The sequence below is a fragment of the Mixophyes fleayi genome, chromosome 1 (assembly GCF_038048845.1).
Source record: "Mixophyes fleayi isolate aMixFle1 chromosome 1, aMixFle1.hap1, whole genome shotgun sequence".
In the NCBI taxonomy this organism is placed as follows: domain Eukaryota; kingdom Metazoa; phylum Chordata; class Amphibia; order Anura; family Limnodynastidae; genus Mixophyes; species Mixophyes fleayi.
This window is the reverse complement of record NC_134402.1, coordinates 249,221,034-249,239,958: the sequence shown is the minus strand read 5'-3', so window position 1 is coordinate 249,239,958 and position 18,925 is coordinate 249,221,034. Positions and strand designations below refer to the sequence as shown.

At 40.6% G+C, this 18,925-nt stretch overlaps 1 protein-coding gene and 1 long non-coding RNA gene across 2 annotated transcripts in view; one reads left to right on the top strand and one right to left on the bottom strand.

The window, feature by feature from the left end:
- Nucleotides 1–7,033, top strand: part of LOC142152597 (uncharacterized) — a 46,051-nt gene extending 39,018 nt beyond the window's left edge. The window contains exon 3 of the long non-coding RNA XR_012691365.1: nt 6,595–7,033. This is a non-coding gene — a long non-coding RNA (uncharacterized LOC142152597). The remainder of the gene's footprint in view (nt 1–6,594) is intronic.
- Nucleotides 1–18,925, bottom strand: part of KDM4C (lysine demethylase 4C) — a 458,533-nt gene that overhangs the window by 104,443 nt on the left and 335,165 nt on the right. Inside the window, exon 16 of the mRNA XM_075209347.1 lies at nt 5,550–5,605. Within this exon, the coding sequence (XP_075065448.1) occupies nt 5,550–5,605 (56 nt within the window). The remainder of the gene's footprint in view (nt 1–5,549; nt 5,606–18,925) is intronic.

Below are 18,925 nucleotides of genomic sequence, written 5' to 3'. Positions count from 1 at the left end.
TGTTATTTATGATAATGCCACCAATATTGTGAGAGCATTACAGCTGGGTGAAATCCATCACATTTCCTGTTTTGTTCACACAATCAACTTGGTGGTACAGAGCTTTTTGAAAAATGACAGGGACGTGCAGGAGATGCTGTCTGTGACCTGAAAAATTTTGGGACATTTTCGGCATTCTGCAACAGCATGTAGGAAATTGCAGCAGCTGCAAGAATAATTTATTTTGCCCTGCCACCAACTGAAGCAAGAGGTGGTAACAAAGTTGAATTCCACACTTTATATGCTTGTGAGAATGGAGGTACAGCGAGAAGCCATCCACACTTACTCCACAAGCCATGACATTGGGAAAGGAGGGGGAATGTATTTTAGTCCAGCACAGTGGAGAATACTTTCTGTGTTGTGCAAGGTGCTGAAACGATTCGAAGTAGTCACCTGTGAATTGAGTTCAGACACTGATAGCTTGAGTAAAGTGATTTCCTTAATTAGACTTTTGGAAAAGCACCTTGAAAAATTGAAGGAGGAGATGAAGTACTTTAATCGCTTTGCCAGAATCGAAGAGTTATCAACTTCTGCAAATCATATCACTACATTTTGGCAACTATGCTTGATACTAGGTTTAAGAGCTATGTCTTCTCTTTATTTCCCACTGTCCCAGATCACAAGAGATGTAATGAGCTCCTGGTGAGCAAGTTGACAGCTGAAGTGGTACCTGACACAACAATGTCCCCTACTTCAATTTTTCAGGCTACTGTTTCTAGGAAAAAACTAAGCTTTTCTAAGATAAGGATGATGCAGATGATTCAGCAGAACAGTTTGACATTTGGTCTGTTCTAAAAGAATTGCCCAAAAATTGTGACAGCCCTGTCGTAAAATGAACTACAAATTCCACGAGGAAGGCCTTTACTTTAATTAATTAGTATTTAGTGATGATGATGTACACACTGATGAGGTTGAGGATGATGACAATCTAGATTGCAGGTGCTGGGATCTAGCTGAGAGAATGAAGCTAGCTGATGCTGGAATGCTTATTAATGACATGTTGGCAATTTTATGTTTTTCTACAGCAATGTTTCACCTTTACTAAAGATGTGTTTTTTCTTTAAAAAGGCAAATTTTTTTTTTTTTTTACATGTTTGTTACAGAGACTTCTGCAATGGTGGTTTTCTGCAGGGTTGAATTAATATTGTGTTAGGATTAAGTTTGTTTTCAATCATCCTTTCAATTGCTTCTCTCTCGTACATATGACCACATACTTTCTTTTACACTGGGTTCACCATCTCCAACCCACCGGGGCACCCCGGATTGTTCTTCGTCTGATAAATGCACGCATCCTTGGGGGGTCAGCGTTCGTCGCCATGTACTATCTGTAGAATTACTACAGTTATCCAAGTAACTGCTGGAGCGATCAAAGGAACCATAACTGATTTAATGAGCCATTCTCAGTTCACTGTACCTTGTGCTCTGGGTGACGGCGATCTCCTCGTCTTCATCTTCTAAATCTTTGTCTGCAGGGCCGGTGACACACTCATTTGTTTTTTCGGGTGTCTTAGCTGTTCATTAAACTGGACATATCAATCATCCTGCCTCTGTTGGGCTTAAGGCACCTAAGATATTGGTAGCTCGTTTTGTGGGGGCCTGAACAAACCAAGCACTTCAGCCACAAAAGTGGTACTCCTTGTCGCTGGAGTGCTTGGTTTGTTAAACCGTACATGTCCTTTTCAATATCTTACATAAGGGTGGGTAGGAGGGCCTAAGGACAACTCCATCTTGCACCACTTTTCTTTTTTTTCTGCCACTGCTGTGTGCAATATTTCCTAGATGTCCTGTAAACTACTGTGTGTTTGTGCTCCCTGCAATCTTTGTCCGAAAGTGTATGTAAATAATAAATGGCCTATGGGGTGGTCAAAATTGACTGGAAATGACTGGAAAATAGTGTTATTGAGGTTAATAATAATGTAGAAACAAAAAAAAAAAAAAAAAAAGAGCAAAATGATGTGATTTTTCCATATTTTAGCAATTTTTCCAAAAAATCCAGATCCAAAACCAAAACCAAAACACAGGGGTCAGTGAGCATGTCTACCCAGGACTCAGTAGCTCTAGACCTCTTTTTATCCAATCTGGGAAAAAAAGAACATGAAATAGGCCGATATAAAGTACACAATATTGAAAATTGAATAAAGTATCAATAGATAATAAAACTCAACAAAATCTGAGTAGAAGTATATCACATATTTCCAATGCAATCCCACTCTAGCTAGCAGTATTTACCTGCTGCTGTAGAGACAGAGGAGAGTAAATCAGTCATGGGGAGTACATAGCTCATGGCAGTGTCTGATCTTCAGTACACACCTGAAATCAGTTAGGGAGGGAAATGCATGATGCTGTTTGGGCCTGCACCACTCCCTTCCCCCAGCACTCAGTCATATACCTCTCTCTATCCCCATGATCAGGAAAACAGCAGGTAAAGAGGCAGCAGGGTTGTTGGCAAAGTGACTGGCTTAGACTGATCTTCAGAACACAGCTGAAATCAGTCAGGGAGGAGGTGAATGATATGGTGCAGGGATCTTTTTTTTTACACCTCCCCCCAGGGCCCAGCATGTCAGCAGACAACATCCTAGAGAACAGCCCACCTGTGCTGCGTCTGTGCTTAGCGCAGGCCTACCTTTAATGAGGTGGCCCCACCTGACCCTGCTTCTCATGTGGAGCCCTGGCTCTGCAGCGGCCTTGCTTAGCTTTAAACATCCCCTTCCCGATGTTGGAAAGGAGGACTTACCTTGCTGCTCTTCCGGTGCTATCTGGTGCTGCTCTACCTACCCCATGGTGCAGTAATCGCATTGGGCCCCCAGCTACAACCTGCGGCGGAAGAGGAGCAAAGCCCCGGGAGACATCCCACGTCAGGGAGCAGGGGTGTGGCAGACTGTGCCTACACAAAACTTCTTCCCTGCACCCGTTTGCAGACAGCCCAGCAAGGCTGCCTGCCCTTAGAAATTCAAATACAAATAAATAAATAAATAAAAGAAACAGACTGCAAAGGCAACCCATCAAAAGAAACATCATATCCTGAAGGCAATCTAAAAAACTGACTTCCCTGCAGGATAGGGAGGTATAAGAGGGAAGAGTATTTAATTGTTAGAATTATCTAAAGTGTCCATGTCCTGAAGGAGGCTCTATACCCAATGGTTCAGTGTTCCCCAGTGGATGATATAGAAAGCAGAATATCCCTTGTGATCTTCCTGTTATAGTAGAAAGCAGTTCATGTGGTCAAGATGTTGGGCTGGTTGAGGACTTGGGAGAGGGAGGCATGCTGCTTGTATTTCCAAATTATTTACCAATTTATTTTAATTCATGTAGTTTCAATCCTGTTAAGCCAAGAGTCCCATTATCATTGTAGGACCCACTCCAAAAGAACATTATTGAAGAGCAATCCAGTTTTAGCAATGGTCTAATGTTGATCCCTGCTTTGTAACTGGGAACAAGTTAATTCACTTATAACAAATATCTGAAATTTGTCGAACTTCAGAACTGGTAAAATCAATTCACCCACCTCTACAAGTAACTAGTTGTAACATATGTACATGTGGCTTTAGCTTGTGGTATCTAATATCTTACCCAGGAGCCTGGATGAACATTTTTGTACAAATCACTATCCTATTAATCAATCCCTCTTAAATTGGTTTAGGATAATTTATTTACGAATGCATGGTAATAACAGCAATTCATGACACTGTCCCAACTTTGCAGAACATAACATTCCCAGTAGTTAGCCTTTTTATGACTAGAAACACTAAGGGTTTCCAAATTAATAAAACATTTTTTAGGCTAGTAAGGGTTAAATATGCCATTGAATTATGTGTTGCACTGTTGGGTGTTGTTTTAGGAGTAAGAAGATCTGGATAGCTATAATGTGGATTTTGGCCCCTTCGAAACGTTACTATAGCGCCCAATAATTTCAAGTTATTCTGTATAAAATTGTATATTGCTATGTCATAGAATTTAATATACCATATGTGTTAGTACAAAAGTGTGCTGTTTACCTATAGTAATGTTATAGCAATGTATGTGAATATTTTGCTATATGGATGGCAATAGAAGCAATGCATAGGGGGCATTTCATGGGCAATTTAATGCTAAATTGAATCAAAATATTTGGTTAAAAATACACATGCAGACAAGTCTCTAGACAACAAATTGGAAATATCTATTATTTGCCAAACATTTTTCTGACAAAACTAGAAAGATTAAGTAATCAGCAGTTTGTCTACAACTAATGAAGAAAATACGCTGGAGTATGATAAGGTTTCAACAGACATTGACAAAAGAGTTTCATTAGTTCTAACAAGTGCCTGACATAGCACATCCCAGTAAAAATGTTTATTTTGTTACAACAAAGAAAATAAAACACTATATAGTTCCAGTGAAAACACAACCATGGTATTTAAATTTAAGTTAATGTATCACATATAAATAATTGACCACACTGGGTATCAAACCACAAACATGTGAAAATGATACGATCCTAAGCCAATGGGAGAAATGTAACATGTAGAAATTGTGTATATTTATATAAAATATTCAAGGACAAGCTACGTTTGTTAATTTTTTCACCAAGAAATTATTTGAAACAGTTTTAAAGAACAAAATTATTTTAATGAATTTAAATATAAGTTAGTTGAAAAGCTAAATCAGTCTATTAAAATTTCACCAAACGTTGGGAGCCAGATCCAAACATAAGAAGAATTTAGTAAGGAAAGATTTTATAAATCAGGCAAAAATATGTAGGTGAGGAAGACATGCCCATTTGTGAAGCGGCTTTGCAAAATTGTGAGTGCTATTCATATTACATGAAAATCCATTCTTGCTCTGCACAACATACTAAAAACAAAAGTAATAATGACTAGTATACAATTGCAAAAATTGACAAAATTTGTATATTAAAAAGCCAAAAGGACCAGTATGTTCTACTAACATGTGCCGGTACACCATAAATACACATCTATCTCTATACACCAGACAGTACGATCAGCATTTTTCCAGGCCTGAATTTTAAAATGTGAGCAGTGACAGGTCTGTTAACCAAGCTGAGAACAAATAAAAGTGAGAACAATTCATAACTTGTCTTTGAGGTTTGTCACACAAGTAAAAACAACTAATGTCCTAGTATCACAAACAGAATGCATCCCAGGAATTAAAAAATTATAACTCAAAGAAAAACCTGAGCAGTTCAGTCTGCATTGGGGAGGGGAGAGCAGGGTCGTAAACAAAACACAAATTTGAGACACAATTCGTGCTTGAACAGAACACATTAGAAATATCAATATGATTTATAAAATCTAATTATCAACATTTATTTATTTAGTGCCAACATACTCCATACACTTAACAATTGGGGATATACACAATAATAAAACAAGAAAGGGTACTAAAAACAAAGGAACAAAGAGGTAAGTGGAAGATTACTATCTATATAATATAGTGTAATGCTTGTAGTAGTACATTTAGATTTGTCTTAATATTAAAAAGTAGCACTGGATCATGACACCATGACTTACTTATTGTCAGTTGTTTGCTTTAGAGCACCTCCTCGCAAACTGCAAAGGCAGCACTCCTAAAACAGGGGGAAAAGAAACACATTAATAAATAAAAGTCCGCTGGAGAATCAACCTGCTGTGCATTAAAAAGTAAAACTGAAAACTATATATCATAAAGCTGCCTACCCTGTTCATTATTTTTACTAGAATAAAATGGCTTTCTAATGGCTCTTTTACAAAACATCAGTTAAAGGAATGTCAATAAAAAACAGCTTCCGAAGTCCTCAGAGAAGAAATGCTCTTTGCTTCTATATGACAAGTCTTGTGACACCAGTTTTGTTTTAATAACTTGCAAATATGTAATTGTGAAAGAACATCAGTGAATTAGATAGATGAAGGAGTAAACGAATAATCATATAACACTTTATTTTACATACAAATATGTCACTGTCTTGCAGCTGTGGCAATACCAAACTAATAAAACCGCAGTGTTTCAGTTCACATTATATTTAAACTTTATTCAGCACCACCCAAAATGTAATGTAAGCGAGAGCCTCTAGCAGGCCATACACACCAAAGTCTGTACATTCTATTCTGCATAGCTTTCAAGCAGCCACGTCAACAAATACCCTTTTAAAAAATAAAATATAAAACAAAATAAACCATTCCCATGATCTAGATTTAAAAAAAACAATATTTTTTATAAAATTTCAACGCACCCATCTACCACACATTACTTTCTGAACAGAGGGTGGTAGATTACTTTTTGAGCATGAAAAGGACATCATTCTTAACTAGAAACTCGACAGAGTAACTTTCAAATCCAAATCCCATTTGGGTACGCAATTGAGTATGCAATCAGCGTGTACACTTGTGCACTCTAAGTTTCCAAAAATTAATTTTACCTTCATATTGACAACATCCAACCAGGAAATCCAGTGTATATTATATAATATGTATATTATAGATGTATAATACACATCAATGCACAATCTCCAATAATCTTTCTGTAAATAATATATTTATGTACATCATATAGTAAAGATGATTCATTTGCTTTTTCCAGATGTGAAAGGTCACTTGAATTCCTTTCCTTGCACTCCAGTCATGAACATGGCTGCTTGCGAGCCAGAGGATGTGACCAGTACTAAAAAAAAGAGCAATTTTCTGTAGGCCACATCCACTGACTCAACTATTTCTGCGGCCCTAACAGAAGCGCAGGCGATGGCGGCGGCAGCAGTGTTTCATTGGTCCTACAAAGAGCAACAATTAAGGAAAAACGGTGGGACTGTTTGAATCTAATATGCTATCTATTTCATTTGATTGTTTATTGGTTTATTGTATTATGTATTTAAATGTTCACTTGTGTATTGTGTGTGTGTGTCATGTTCACTGTGAGTCAATGTGTGACAGTCAATACAGATGGTTAGTTGCCATCACAATTAAAACAGTGAGGTCTCGTGTCCTCATTTCATGTTCATTAAATAAATGTGTAAGGAACAACATACTCCCTACTGTTATTTATTATGGCTAGTAGAAGTCAAGTCAGGATTTGTGACCTGTATAAAAGCCCAATTTTGTGCCTTTATACACCCTATCTTTACACAGTACAGGTTATTTATTTTTGCAACAAAATATATTCTGTTAACCCTAAGGCTGGGTACAAATGGATCATGTATACACATAATGGTGGTTATAGGTTACTCAGTTTGATTTCAAGCTCTTAATGCTTTCCCTTTCATTAATAATGTAAAATCTTATCTAGGCAAGAAATTAGAAATCTACAATAGATCCACAATGCAAAACTCATTGCAACCTTCAACTTACTTCAATGCCCACCTACACCACCCTACTCCTTCTTCCCTCACTAGCCATGACTTCACCATCTGCTTCAAAGCAAAATCAACACAATCCTTCAAGGAATTTCCTCTTGCCAAATCAATCACCCCACATCCACCTTCGTCTACTCACCAACCCACCCTCAGTTCCTTCTCTACTGTTACGGAGGATGAGTTACCCACATGTCTCTCATCCTCTTCCCCCTCCCTCCCACTGTCCCCTACACACCCAGTTTCCTGTCAATTCCTACAGGCCCTCCACTCAATTCTTGCCTGCACCTAGTTCACCTCTGTCTCCACTGGCACTTCCCCTTCTATATTCAATTATTATCTTATCTCGTATCCTCAAGACATGATCTCTTGCTTTCAATTTGCTTCAAAAGTATATTATGAGCAGCTTGTCAACAACCACCTGATCCACTTTATCTCTTCTCAATCCTCTGCAATCTGGTTTTGGCTCCCTACACTTCACAATACTGTCCTCCATAAAGCAACTGATGACCTAATCATTGCTAGATTGAAGAGTCACTTTTCCTTGACCTCTCTGCTGCTTTCAAATTAGTCAAACACCTCTCTTCTCTTTGTTTCACGAGATTAATAAATCTCATGGAACTTAGAGGTCCTCAGCTTGCTCTGCAGGCTGTGTCCTCTACGGGACTGGGAGCAACTATTAGATTCCTCCTGCTAACCAGAGCTGGATTAAGGCTCGGGGGCCCAGGGCACTTAAGACAAGGGGGGCTTCTATGATGTAATTTGGTTATTAAATACATTTTCAACAAATACATGGGCAATACTGTGTGCACTACTGTTAGGTGCACGCAGTTCTGCCTTCACAAGCAGTACAGTCTGAAGCAGGACATATCTCCCAACTGTCCTTGCAGTCAGACCAAATCCTGACTAAGTGGAACAGTCCAAATTCAGGACAGTTGACAGACTGTCCTGGTCTCTCCTACCTGTCTTGTCACTTTCACCATTTGTGGCTGCTGGTGTCTTTAGATCAGTTGCTGCTAAATGAGTACATGAAATTTCGAAAACTCCAATCTGCCTCCATGTTAAATCAATATAGCACCCACGTTTTAAAATTAGGCCTCCCTCCAGTCCCAACATTTAAATAATAGTATTCACATTTGATTAATACATCTATTTCCCTCCAACTAGAGTTAAGTTAAAAGTATTCCAATTTAATAAATAAACCTATTCCCCCCCCCTCCAAACAACCCGAGCAAGAATTGAAATAGCATTTACGTTTAATAAATATAACCATTTTCCCCAAACAGCCCCACATTCAATTAATAGCTCCCAAACTACCCCAGCATTAAATTAAAAATCCAATCACCACATCTTAAATTGATAGGCCCCAATTTTAAATTGTCCCATCATCACCCCACAAATAAAATAGCACCCAATAAATTAGCCCCCACCTGCAATTCACCATTAGATTAATAGCCTACCTCCCACATTATATTCATATACTGTCCCCCACACTCACACATTATAGTCATAGACTGTCTGTCACACACACACACACACACACACACACACACACACACACACACACACACACACACACTATAGTCATACACTGTCCCACACACACACACTATAGTCATAGACTGTCCCACACACACACACACACACACACACTATAGTCATACACTGTCACAAACACACTATAGTCATGTACTGTCCCACACACACACACACTAGTCATACTGTCCCACACACACAAACTATAGTCATACACTGTCCCACACACACAAACTAAAGTCATACACTGTCTCACACACACACACACACACACACACTATAGTCATACACTGTCCCACACACTATAGTCATACACTGTCCCACACACACACACACACACACACACTATAGTCATACATTGTCCCACACACACACACACTATAGTCATACACTGTCACACACACACACACACACTATAGTCATACACTGTCCCACACACACTATAGTCATACACTGTCCCACACACACTATAGTCATACACTGTCCCACACACACACACACACACACACACACTATAGTCATACACTGTCCCACACACACAAACTATAGTCATACACTGTCCCACACACACACACACTATAGTCATACACTGTCCCACACACACACTATAGTCATACACTGTCCCACACACACAAACTATAGTCATACACTGTCCGTCCCCCCCCCCCCCCACACACACACACACTATAGTCACACACTGTCCCACACACACACACTTTAGTCATACACTGTCCCACACACACACACACACACACTATAGTCATACACTGTCCCCCACACACACACACTATAGTCATACACTGTCCCACACACACACACACTATAGTCATACACTGTCCCACACACACACACACTATAGTCATACTGTCCCACACACACACACACACACACACACACACTATAGTCATACTGTCCCACACACACAAACTATAGTCATACACTGTCCCACACACACACACACACTATAGTCATACACTGTCCCACACACACACACACACACACTATAGTCATACACTGTCCCACACACACACACACTATAGTCATACTGTCCCACACACACACACACACTATAGTCATACTGTCCCACACACACACACTATAGTCATACTGTCCCACACACACACACACACTATAGTCATACTGTCCCACACACAAACTATAGTCATACACTGTCCCACACACACACTATAGTCATACACTGTCCCACACACACACACTATAGTCATACACTGTCCCACACACACACACTATAGTCATACACTGTCACACACATACTATAGTCATACACTGTCCCACACACACACACACTATAGTCATACACTGTCCCACACACGCACACTACATTCATACACTGACCCCCACACACACACACTATAGTTATACACTGATCGAAACACACACATATTATAGTCATACACTGCCACACACACTATACTCATACACTGGCCCAAACACACACACGATAGTCATACACACACTATATTCATACACTGGCCCACACACATATACTATAGTCATACACTGTCACACACATACATACACTATAGTCATTCACTGGCTCACACACACATACTATAGTCATACACTGGCCTAAACACACACATACACTATAGTCATACCCTCTCACACACTCTATAGTCATAACCTGTCACACACACACTATAGTTATAACCTGCCAGACACACACTATAGTTATAACCTGCCAGACACAAACACAAACTAACAAACTACCCCCCCCCCTCCCGTTACCTTGTTCGATCCAAGGCGCGCCCTGTAGTCTCTCTTCACACATGGGACGCCACCTGTCACGTGGTGCGCGTCCCATGTGTCACTGAGCCATTCATAGGGGAAGGAGGGAGGGAGGGGAGATGCGAGGCCACCAAGAAGTCAGTGTAGGGCCGGCCCCATTACTTGGCGCACAGACTGTCATGCCAGAAACTGGCATGACAGTCTGTGCACCGAGTAATGGGGCTGCCAGTTTATAACAATACAATTAAGCATACAATACCAATTGTTCTGTTTAGCTGCTGCATAGTTTACTCTCAGAATAATAGGAGAACTGAGATTCAGCCATTACTGGAAGAATACACTGTAGGAGGAATAACATCAGACCTACATTGATTTCTTGAAGTCAAGTGAAATACCACAGACGTTTATTAGTTAAGAAATAAAATGCACATCACAGAATAAAATTGAGGTTTAAACTAGAAGATCTAGTTTAAAGCTGCTAGCATGTCATGCAAAAAATAGGGGACTACCCACAATTTCTGCACATCACAGTGCAGTATCACAAAGTCATAAACTTCTAAAATTAATATCAACTGCATCAGTAGCATATGGTGAGTTTGCTTCAGAAGATACTTCAATGTTCAAGTATTTAATTCCTACACAAATTAGCCCTGATATTGTTGCCTAAGTGTTTTCTATCCGCACTAGCCTGTGTGAAGATACTGGGTTTATCTGGCTCAATTATACCCATCTCCCTGCTAGAGGAGGCCCACCAAGTAACAAAACCCAGAGTGTTATTCTGAGCTGCAGATGTACCATCAGGATGCTCAGTCCAGAAGAAGCCTTGACTTCAACACTGGAGTAATTCCCAGGATGAAAGCAAAAACAAAAACAATCTGCCCTGGGTTTCACTCTTTCCTCTATAACCTGTAGGTTTGAAACGCTCCAGGGACTGGGTCAGGTGTGGCATTAGATAGTGAGATCCTCTGGCTTTGACTCCAATGTGTCTTTCTGAGTATAACCTGGGATAATGGAAGCATACTCAGGTTAATTAAGGGACTAAGCCTGGATGATTAAGTGACACATTATTCAGGCAGAACTAAATCTCAGCTGATCAAGACTTCCTGTAGTGAAAGGAGGGACGAAGGAATGAAGCTACAACTCTCTTATGAAACTGGACCCCACCTGATCACTACCCATAACCCATCTGGCTAAAATTAAAAAAACACTGTATAACAGTAACATTCAAATATCATCAGCTATTTATATAGCGCCACTAATTCTGCATCACTGTACAGAGAACTCACTCACATCCGCCCTGCCCCATTGGAGCTTACAGTCTAAATTCCCTAACATACACACACACAGACAGACCGAGAGAGACCAAGGTCAAATTTTAATAGCAGTCAATTAACCTACAAGTATGTTTTTGGAGTATGGGAAGAACCCGGAGCATCAGGAGGAAATCCATGCAAATACAGGGAGAACATACAAACTCCACACAGATATGGCCATAGTTGGGAATATTGACTCACAATCCAGGTGCTGTGGGGCAGAAGTGCTAACCACTAAGCACAGTGCGGTGGTAGTCAGCATATCGATGTTAACTACACTGACAGGAGTTACCATGACATCTTGAGTCCGGACGGCTGCTTCCCGAGGAGGATCCATCACGATTCTCCTGTGAAGCGACTTGAAACAATCCCGAAGAAATAAGATGCAGGCGGGACTTGATCACGTCACTGACATAGATGATGCCTTTAACACTACTCTTAAGGGGGTTAAATGTAACTATGCAGCCATGTACAATGTACAACACTTTCTAAAGTACATTGTACATGGCCAAATAGTTACATTATCCACTTAAGAGCAGCGTTAACAGCGTCGCCTATGTCAGTGAAGTGATCAAGTCCCGCCGGCATCTTCTTTCTTCGGGATTGATTCAAGTCGCTTCACAGAAGAGTTGTGATGGATCCTCGTCTGGAAGCAGCCGTCCAAACTCAAGATGTCGTGGTAAGTCTTGTCGGTGCAATCAGCGCCGTTATTCCGTACCCCACCCGCACAGTGGTTAGACAATACAACAATAGAAGAATATCAACAATACACATTTTAACAATGGGTAACATATAGTGAAAAAGTCTCCTATATAGGCATGGCTACAATGTCCTATTATTCCAATGTAATGAAACACTGCACTTGCACTCTGGGGAACACTAACAGGGTTATAAGTACACGTTGTTATACTCAACATTTTGAAACAAATGAGAGGCATGCTGATAAGGGGATATCAAAGTTGTTTAGTCACATCCTGAGAAACCCATGACCCATATTCTGCCATTTTTTTTTACCATTCATTCAATATACTGCAAGAGTTTTCTGAATGAACATAAGTAAATGTGGAAGCACCGAGTCTAGCACATAGTAGTAAGGAGGTAACTGGGTGTGGGCAACACAAAGAGTGTAGAGCAGAGAAAGAAAAAACAAAGAGGAATGAAAAATTGTCTCTGTGTCACTATGGGGGGAATTCAATTTTATTTGCAGCGTTAAAAAAATGTTAATTATCCATGCGGGTTTTGACCATCGTGTATCGTGCTATTCAATTTTAAACAAGGTAACGTCGCCCCCGCGCATTAACCATTGGTGCTTGCAAATTTTTCAGGGAGTGGAGGGAAGGGTTTAACACGGTCATCTATAATAAAGAAAATGCATTGACATACATTTGTATTGCATTACACAACCTTCTATTTTTATAATATCTACATACAGTACTTTTTTTTTACTATACTTATTTTTTACTCTACAATTATCTATACTATGACAAAATACATTAGTACATACAGATTAGTACATACATACATATATTAATGATTATTGTGTTTATTCATTTTATTACTTTTATTTATAAGTTTTTTGTAAAAAATACCTTTTCTATGTTACTGAGAAACATAATATTTCTTTTTATTTTACATTATTACATGATTTCAACAGTTTTCTTATGTTTTTAATTTTTGGCACAGCCATGAGAGGTGCAAGATAAAACTGGCGATTTGACAGTTTACCATGCCGCGTTAAAAAAAGAATTGAATAGCTTCTCCCTTCCTATATTTTCAATGGATAAACTAATTGTCCGTGATGGGACCATTTTCGCTAACAAAACGGTGCATTAAAAATAGATTTGAATAACTGGTAAAGTTAACACGCTCCAGAATGAGTGAAAACCGCGTTAAAATCACTTATCGCAGTGTTAAAAAAAATTACTGCTGAGAATTGAATTCCCCCCAAAGTCTGTTTTCGTCACTTATCACTGCCGATTCAAAGGACGGAAAGGGTGTTCCTCCTACTATATGTTGTAATTAGGGCCTTAGCATCACTCAACTTGTAAAGCAGAAGGTACTTTTCGTCTGCTCTAGCTGCTTGTTTCTTCCAAAAAACAATTTAAAAATCACTAACAAAGCACTCCATAATGCTGTGCTATTCTAAATTGCTTCTCTTATAAATTCTCACTGGTCCACCACTGACCTATACTTATCATTCTCTTTTGTAAGCTAAGCTAACTAACATGTAGAGGCATTATGTTCTCCTCTGTTCGATGTTTATTGCTTGACTAACTTAACTGGGGGCACTCATGGGCCAATCCTGCCAAGCTAAAGAGGCAGTTTGGCTACATAATAGCACAGTCTAATTAAACATACTCCATGCACAAGCATTACAATATCAGCAAGTGTGATGGCATGCTGAGGACCCATGTGAGGAATTAATCATGGAATGCAGGGCACATTTTTTAAATATATAATATTAATAGAATAAATATTAATATAAATAAAGTGTTTAAAATATATTTGCGCTATTCCCCAGTTTTTTTTTTTTTTTTTGCATCAATATTTTTACTTCAATAAATTTTTATTGAGTTTTTCAAACTTAAATGGGGTACAGAAAAAAGAAAGGGTAACAAGCACAGTTGAGGTAACAGACAAAAGGGTAAAAAGAAAAGGGGGGGGACCCTCACGCAGGGGGGTCACTCAATTGAAACAGCGATCTTATAGCATGCACGTTACTTTAAGAAGCAGAAATAAAAATAAAATATACACATTGGTCTTTCTCATAGTACACCAGATGGGGAGATATTAATACCTAGGTAGCTCAGATAACACACAGGCAGAGCCTATTCGTTAGACTGGGGTTCCTCTATGAGGGCTGCTGGGGAGGGAGAGGGTGAAGTATTTGAAGCTACTCGTGCTCTACCGGAGCCCTCTGTATCATATTCGTGCCAGCTAAACCATTTGAAAATTGGATTGGAGGCGGATGACATATAGGGCACATCCGTTGTTTCCATTTCAAAACTATACTGGATCTTAGACACGACCTTAGTGATACTGGGGGGAGCAGGGGCCTTCCAGTTCTGAGCTATTGCTGTTCTAGCGGCTATTAGTATGTGTCCTAATACATAGCGCTTATAGCTAGGAATCACAGGCTGTTATATATGTAGGAGGGCTACCTTCGGGTCAAGAGAGACAGAAACTCGCAGGACCTCCGAAATCAAAGCGGATACCTCGCCCCAGAACGTCTGGATCACCGGGCATGTCCAAAAGACATGATAAACATTTGCTATCTGACCACATTGACGCCAGCAGAATTTAGACTGACTTGGCCATATCTTATGAAGGCGATCCGGGGTGAGGTAGAGCCGATTGAGGAGCTTAACATACATTTCGGTGTGATTGATGCATCTAGACATGCGGTGTGAGGAAATGTAGATCTTTTCCCACTGCTGGAGGGAGAGAGTCATACCAATATCAGCTTCCCAACGTGCCTGAGTCGGAGTCTTGGAGGCTGGGACCAGGGACTGGGAATAGCGGTACCAGAATGTTATTCCTCCCCTACTACCCGCCTTTGTTAATCTATCTAGGACCTGAGCTGGAAGTGTGGACAAGGCATGGGGGGTCCTGGAGGCCGCCCCCACCCAGTGTTTAATTCTCATATATTTAAACATCTCAGACTGAGGCAGATTGTATTTGTCCCTAAGTACGTCGAAGGGGAGGAAAAGGGTCTGCGCAAACATATCCGCCAGTGAGACTATCCCTCTATTTTTCCATACAGTAATATTGATATCCGGTATGAGTTTCGACAATGCTTGGAGGGAAAGATTATGAGAAGGGAGTACAACGTCCTTGTGCGACCCAATAAATTTATCCCATACCCGTAAGGCATCCGAGATAGAGAGTAATTTACGAGCACCTGGTGGGCGGTCCAGCCTAGGAATCCAAAGAAGATCCAGCAAGAGGAATCCTGCATATAAAGCCCTCTCGATATCAACCCACGGCTTAGCTGCATGAGGTAGAGAGACCAGTCACGGAGGCAACTCAGAACACAGGCATCCTGGTAAAGTGTTAAGCTGGGAAGCAATAAGCCGCCTCTTGACTTTGGTAAAGACATATGTTTGTATGTAAGGAGGGGGCGTTTCTGCCTCCAGACGTATGACATCATCAGAGTGTGGAACCTATCCATCATTCGTTTTGGTATAATATAGGGTATGGTACGGAAAATATACATAAGTTTTGGTAGCAACATCATCTTAAAAGCCGCTAGTCAATCCAGTTCTTAGCCAGTGAGGAGAGGTGAAGATAAATCGGGGAAAAATTAACTTCAAACACCGCAGATAAATTTGCCGGGATATGAATACCTAAATATGATAAGGAATCTTTAACCCACACAAAAGGAAATTTCTTTTGTAAGTTTGAAAGGGAAGATCTTCAGATTTTGTGATGTTCAATTTATAAAATGATGCTTCGCTAAACCGGTCTAAGATATGCTTCAAAGTTATCAACGAGGTCTTCGGGCTGGTTACAAACAGAAGGATATCATCAGCAAATAGGCATACCTTCTGTCTATGTGGATGGATGTCAATACCTGGGAAGTTATCCGCCTGCCGGATTGTGTGGGCCAGAGGTTCTATAGCCAAGACGTACATTAAAGGGGAAAGAGGGCACCCTTGCCTCGTGCAATTAGCGATGGGAAATGAAGATGATAGGAAACCGTTACTGAAGATTTTAGCGGAGGGGTCTTGATATAGGGCTAATATGGAATGAAGAACTCTTCCCTGTATACCAAACTTGCACAAAACCTCCTTCATGTACTTCCAATGAAGTCTGTCAAAGGCCTTTTCTGCGTCTAAAGAGAGCAGAATAACTTCCTCCGAGAACCCAGAGAGGAGGTCCACGACATTTAATATGCGTCGAGTGTTATCCGAGGCCTGGTGGCCTACTACAAATCCTACCTGGTCCGGATGTATCAGTTGTGGTAAGAGGGGATTCAGAGGATCAGCAAGCAATCTAGCGTATATTTTCAGGTCTGTATTAAGCAATGCTATTGGTCTATAGTTCTTACAGTCTGAGTGGTCTTTGCCCGGTTTTGGTATAATAATAATCTGTGTTTCCAACATCTCTGTTGGGAAGCCCGAACCCTCCGAAATGCTATTATACAGGTTAGTAAGGAGAGGGGAAATTTTGGTCCCGAAGGCACTATAGAATGCATTAATGAAACCATCCGGGCCAGGAGCCTTATCTTTTGGGAGGGATTTAATAATTCTCTCAACCTCTCCCTGGGTCCATGGAAGATTAAGCAATTGTAACCTATCGGCGTCTAACAAGGGAAGGTCTAAGTGTTGGAGGAATGCGGAAATGGAGCGCTCAGATGGTTTAAAAACATTATCATCGTCCTGGAGGTTATATAGTTTAGAGTAGAATTTGGCGAACTGGTTAGCTATGGCCGCTGGGTTATATATCTTGTTACCTCTAGGATCGTGCAATACTTTAATACGATTCCTAGCTTGCTTGCCTCTTAATTTTCGGGCTAGGAGACGACTGGCCCTATTACCCATTGTATAGAATTTTTGCCTCAACTTGAGTAAGGAGGATTTCATGCGAGATATGAAAATATTATTTAGCCGTTTCCTCGCCTCATTTATTTCTCTTTGTAAGGTTTTAGATGGACGTGTTTGGTTTTGGAGCTCTAATCTCGCTAGGTCAGACTCGAGTGTTCGTTGGCGTAGAAGGTATTGCCTCTTTAAGCGGGCCCCAATTTGAATAGCAGCACCCCTAACAACTGCCTTCAGGGCACACCAATGTGTCGAAAGGGAAGTGTCAGCTAGGTTGTTTAACTGAATGTATTGTGACAATGCCTCCGAGAGAGCAGTCCTAGCCTCCAGTGAAGTAAGTAGGTAGGCCGGCATACGCCAAGGTCTTGGAGGAGCTCTGGCAATACATAGACTCCAGGACCATTCCATCGGGGCATGATCAGACCACGTAATAGGGAGGATATTGATGGAGTCAGTATGCTGGAGTGTCCACTTATCCAACAGAATCATGTCTATTCTAGAATAGGTGTTGTGGGCCATTGAGTGAAAGGTATATTCTCGAGCACCCGGACACTGCGCCCGCCAAATATCGTAAAGGTCATATTCCGCTAATAGCTTACGGAAGGCAGTAGAGGGGCCAAGGGTAGGGTCAGGACCGGATGACCTCTGAGGCCTGAACTTATCGATCTTTGGGTCCAAAGTCAGATTAAAGTCTCCCAATAACACCACGTGGCCCTTTCGGATTTTTTGTACCTCCTCACACAAGGCCTTCAGGAAAGGAATTTGACGGGAGTTTGGCGCATATAATGAAACTATAGTTATTGGCTTGTCCTCTAGGAGGCCTGTCAGGATGATGTACCTCCCCGACTTATCTTCTAGTTTTGAATGGAGTTGGAAGTGTTCACAGGCGCTAAAAAGAACAGCAACTCCATTTCTTTTAAAAGGGCCATTTGCAAAGTAACCTAACGGATATCTCGAGTCCCTCAACTGCGGTGGGGCATGGGAGGAGAAATGGGTTTCTTGGAGAGCCACAACGTCTGCTTTTTGTTTATGAAATGTGGTGAGCGCTAGGCGCCGTTTGTTAGGGGAGTTAAGACCTTTAGTGTTTAAGGTATAGAACTTAACCATATTCTAAAGGGTCTTGGTGGTACGATATGCAGAACGAGAGTAAGTATTGCACTACAAATTTAGTTCTGGAGTGACTGGGAAGAAGAAGGGGAGGATTTTACATCAATATTTTTATTCAGATTTTGCAAAAGTATATGGGGTACAGAAAAAAAAAAAGGGGGGGGGGGAGAAGAAAATACATACAAAGGGACACACATAGGGGTTCCCCACGCAGGGGGAAAGGAATCACTCAATTAAATCAAGGCACACAGTATCAACAATATGTATTTACAACTATAAGAAACAGTAAGACATATTAACTTTAACTTTCACTGTGGTTGTCT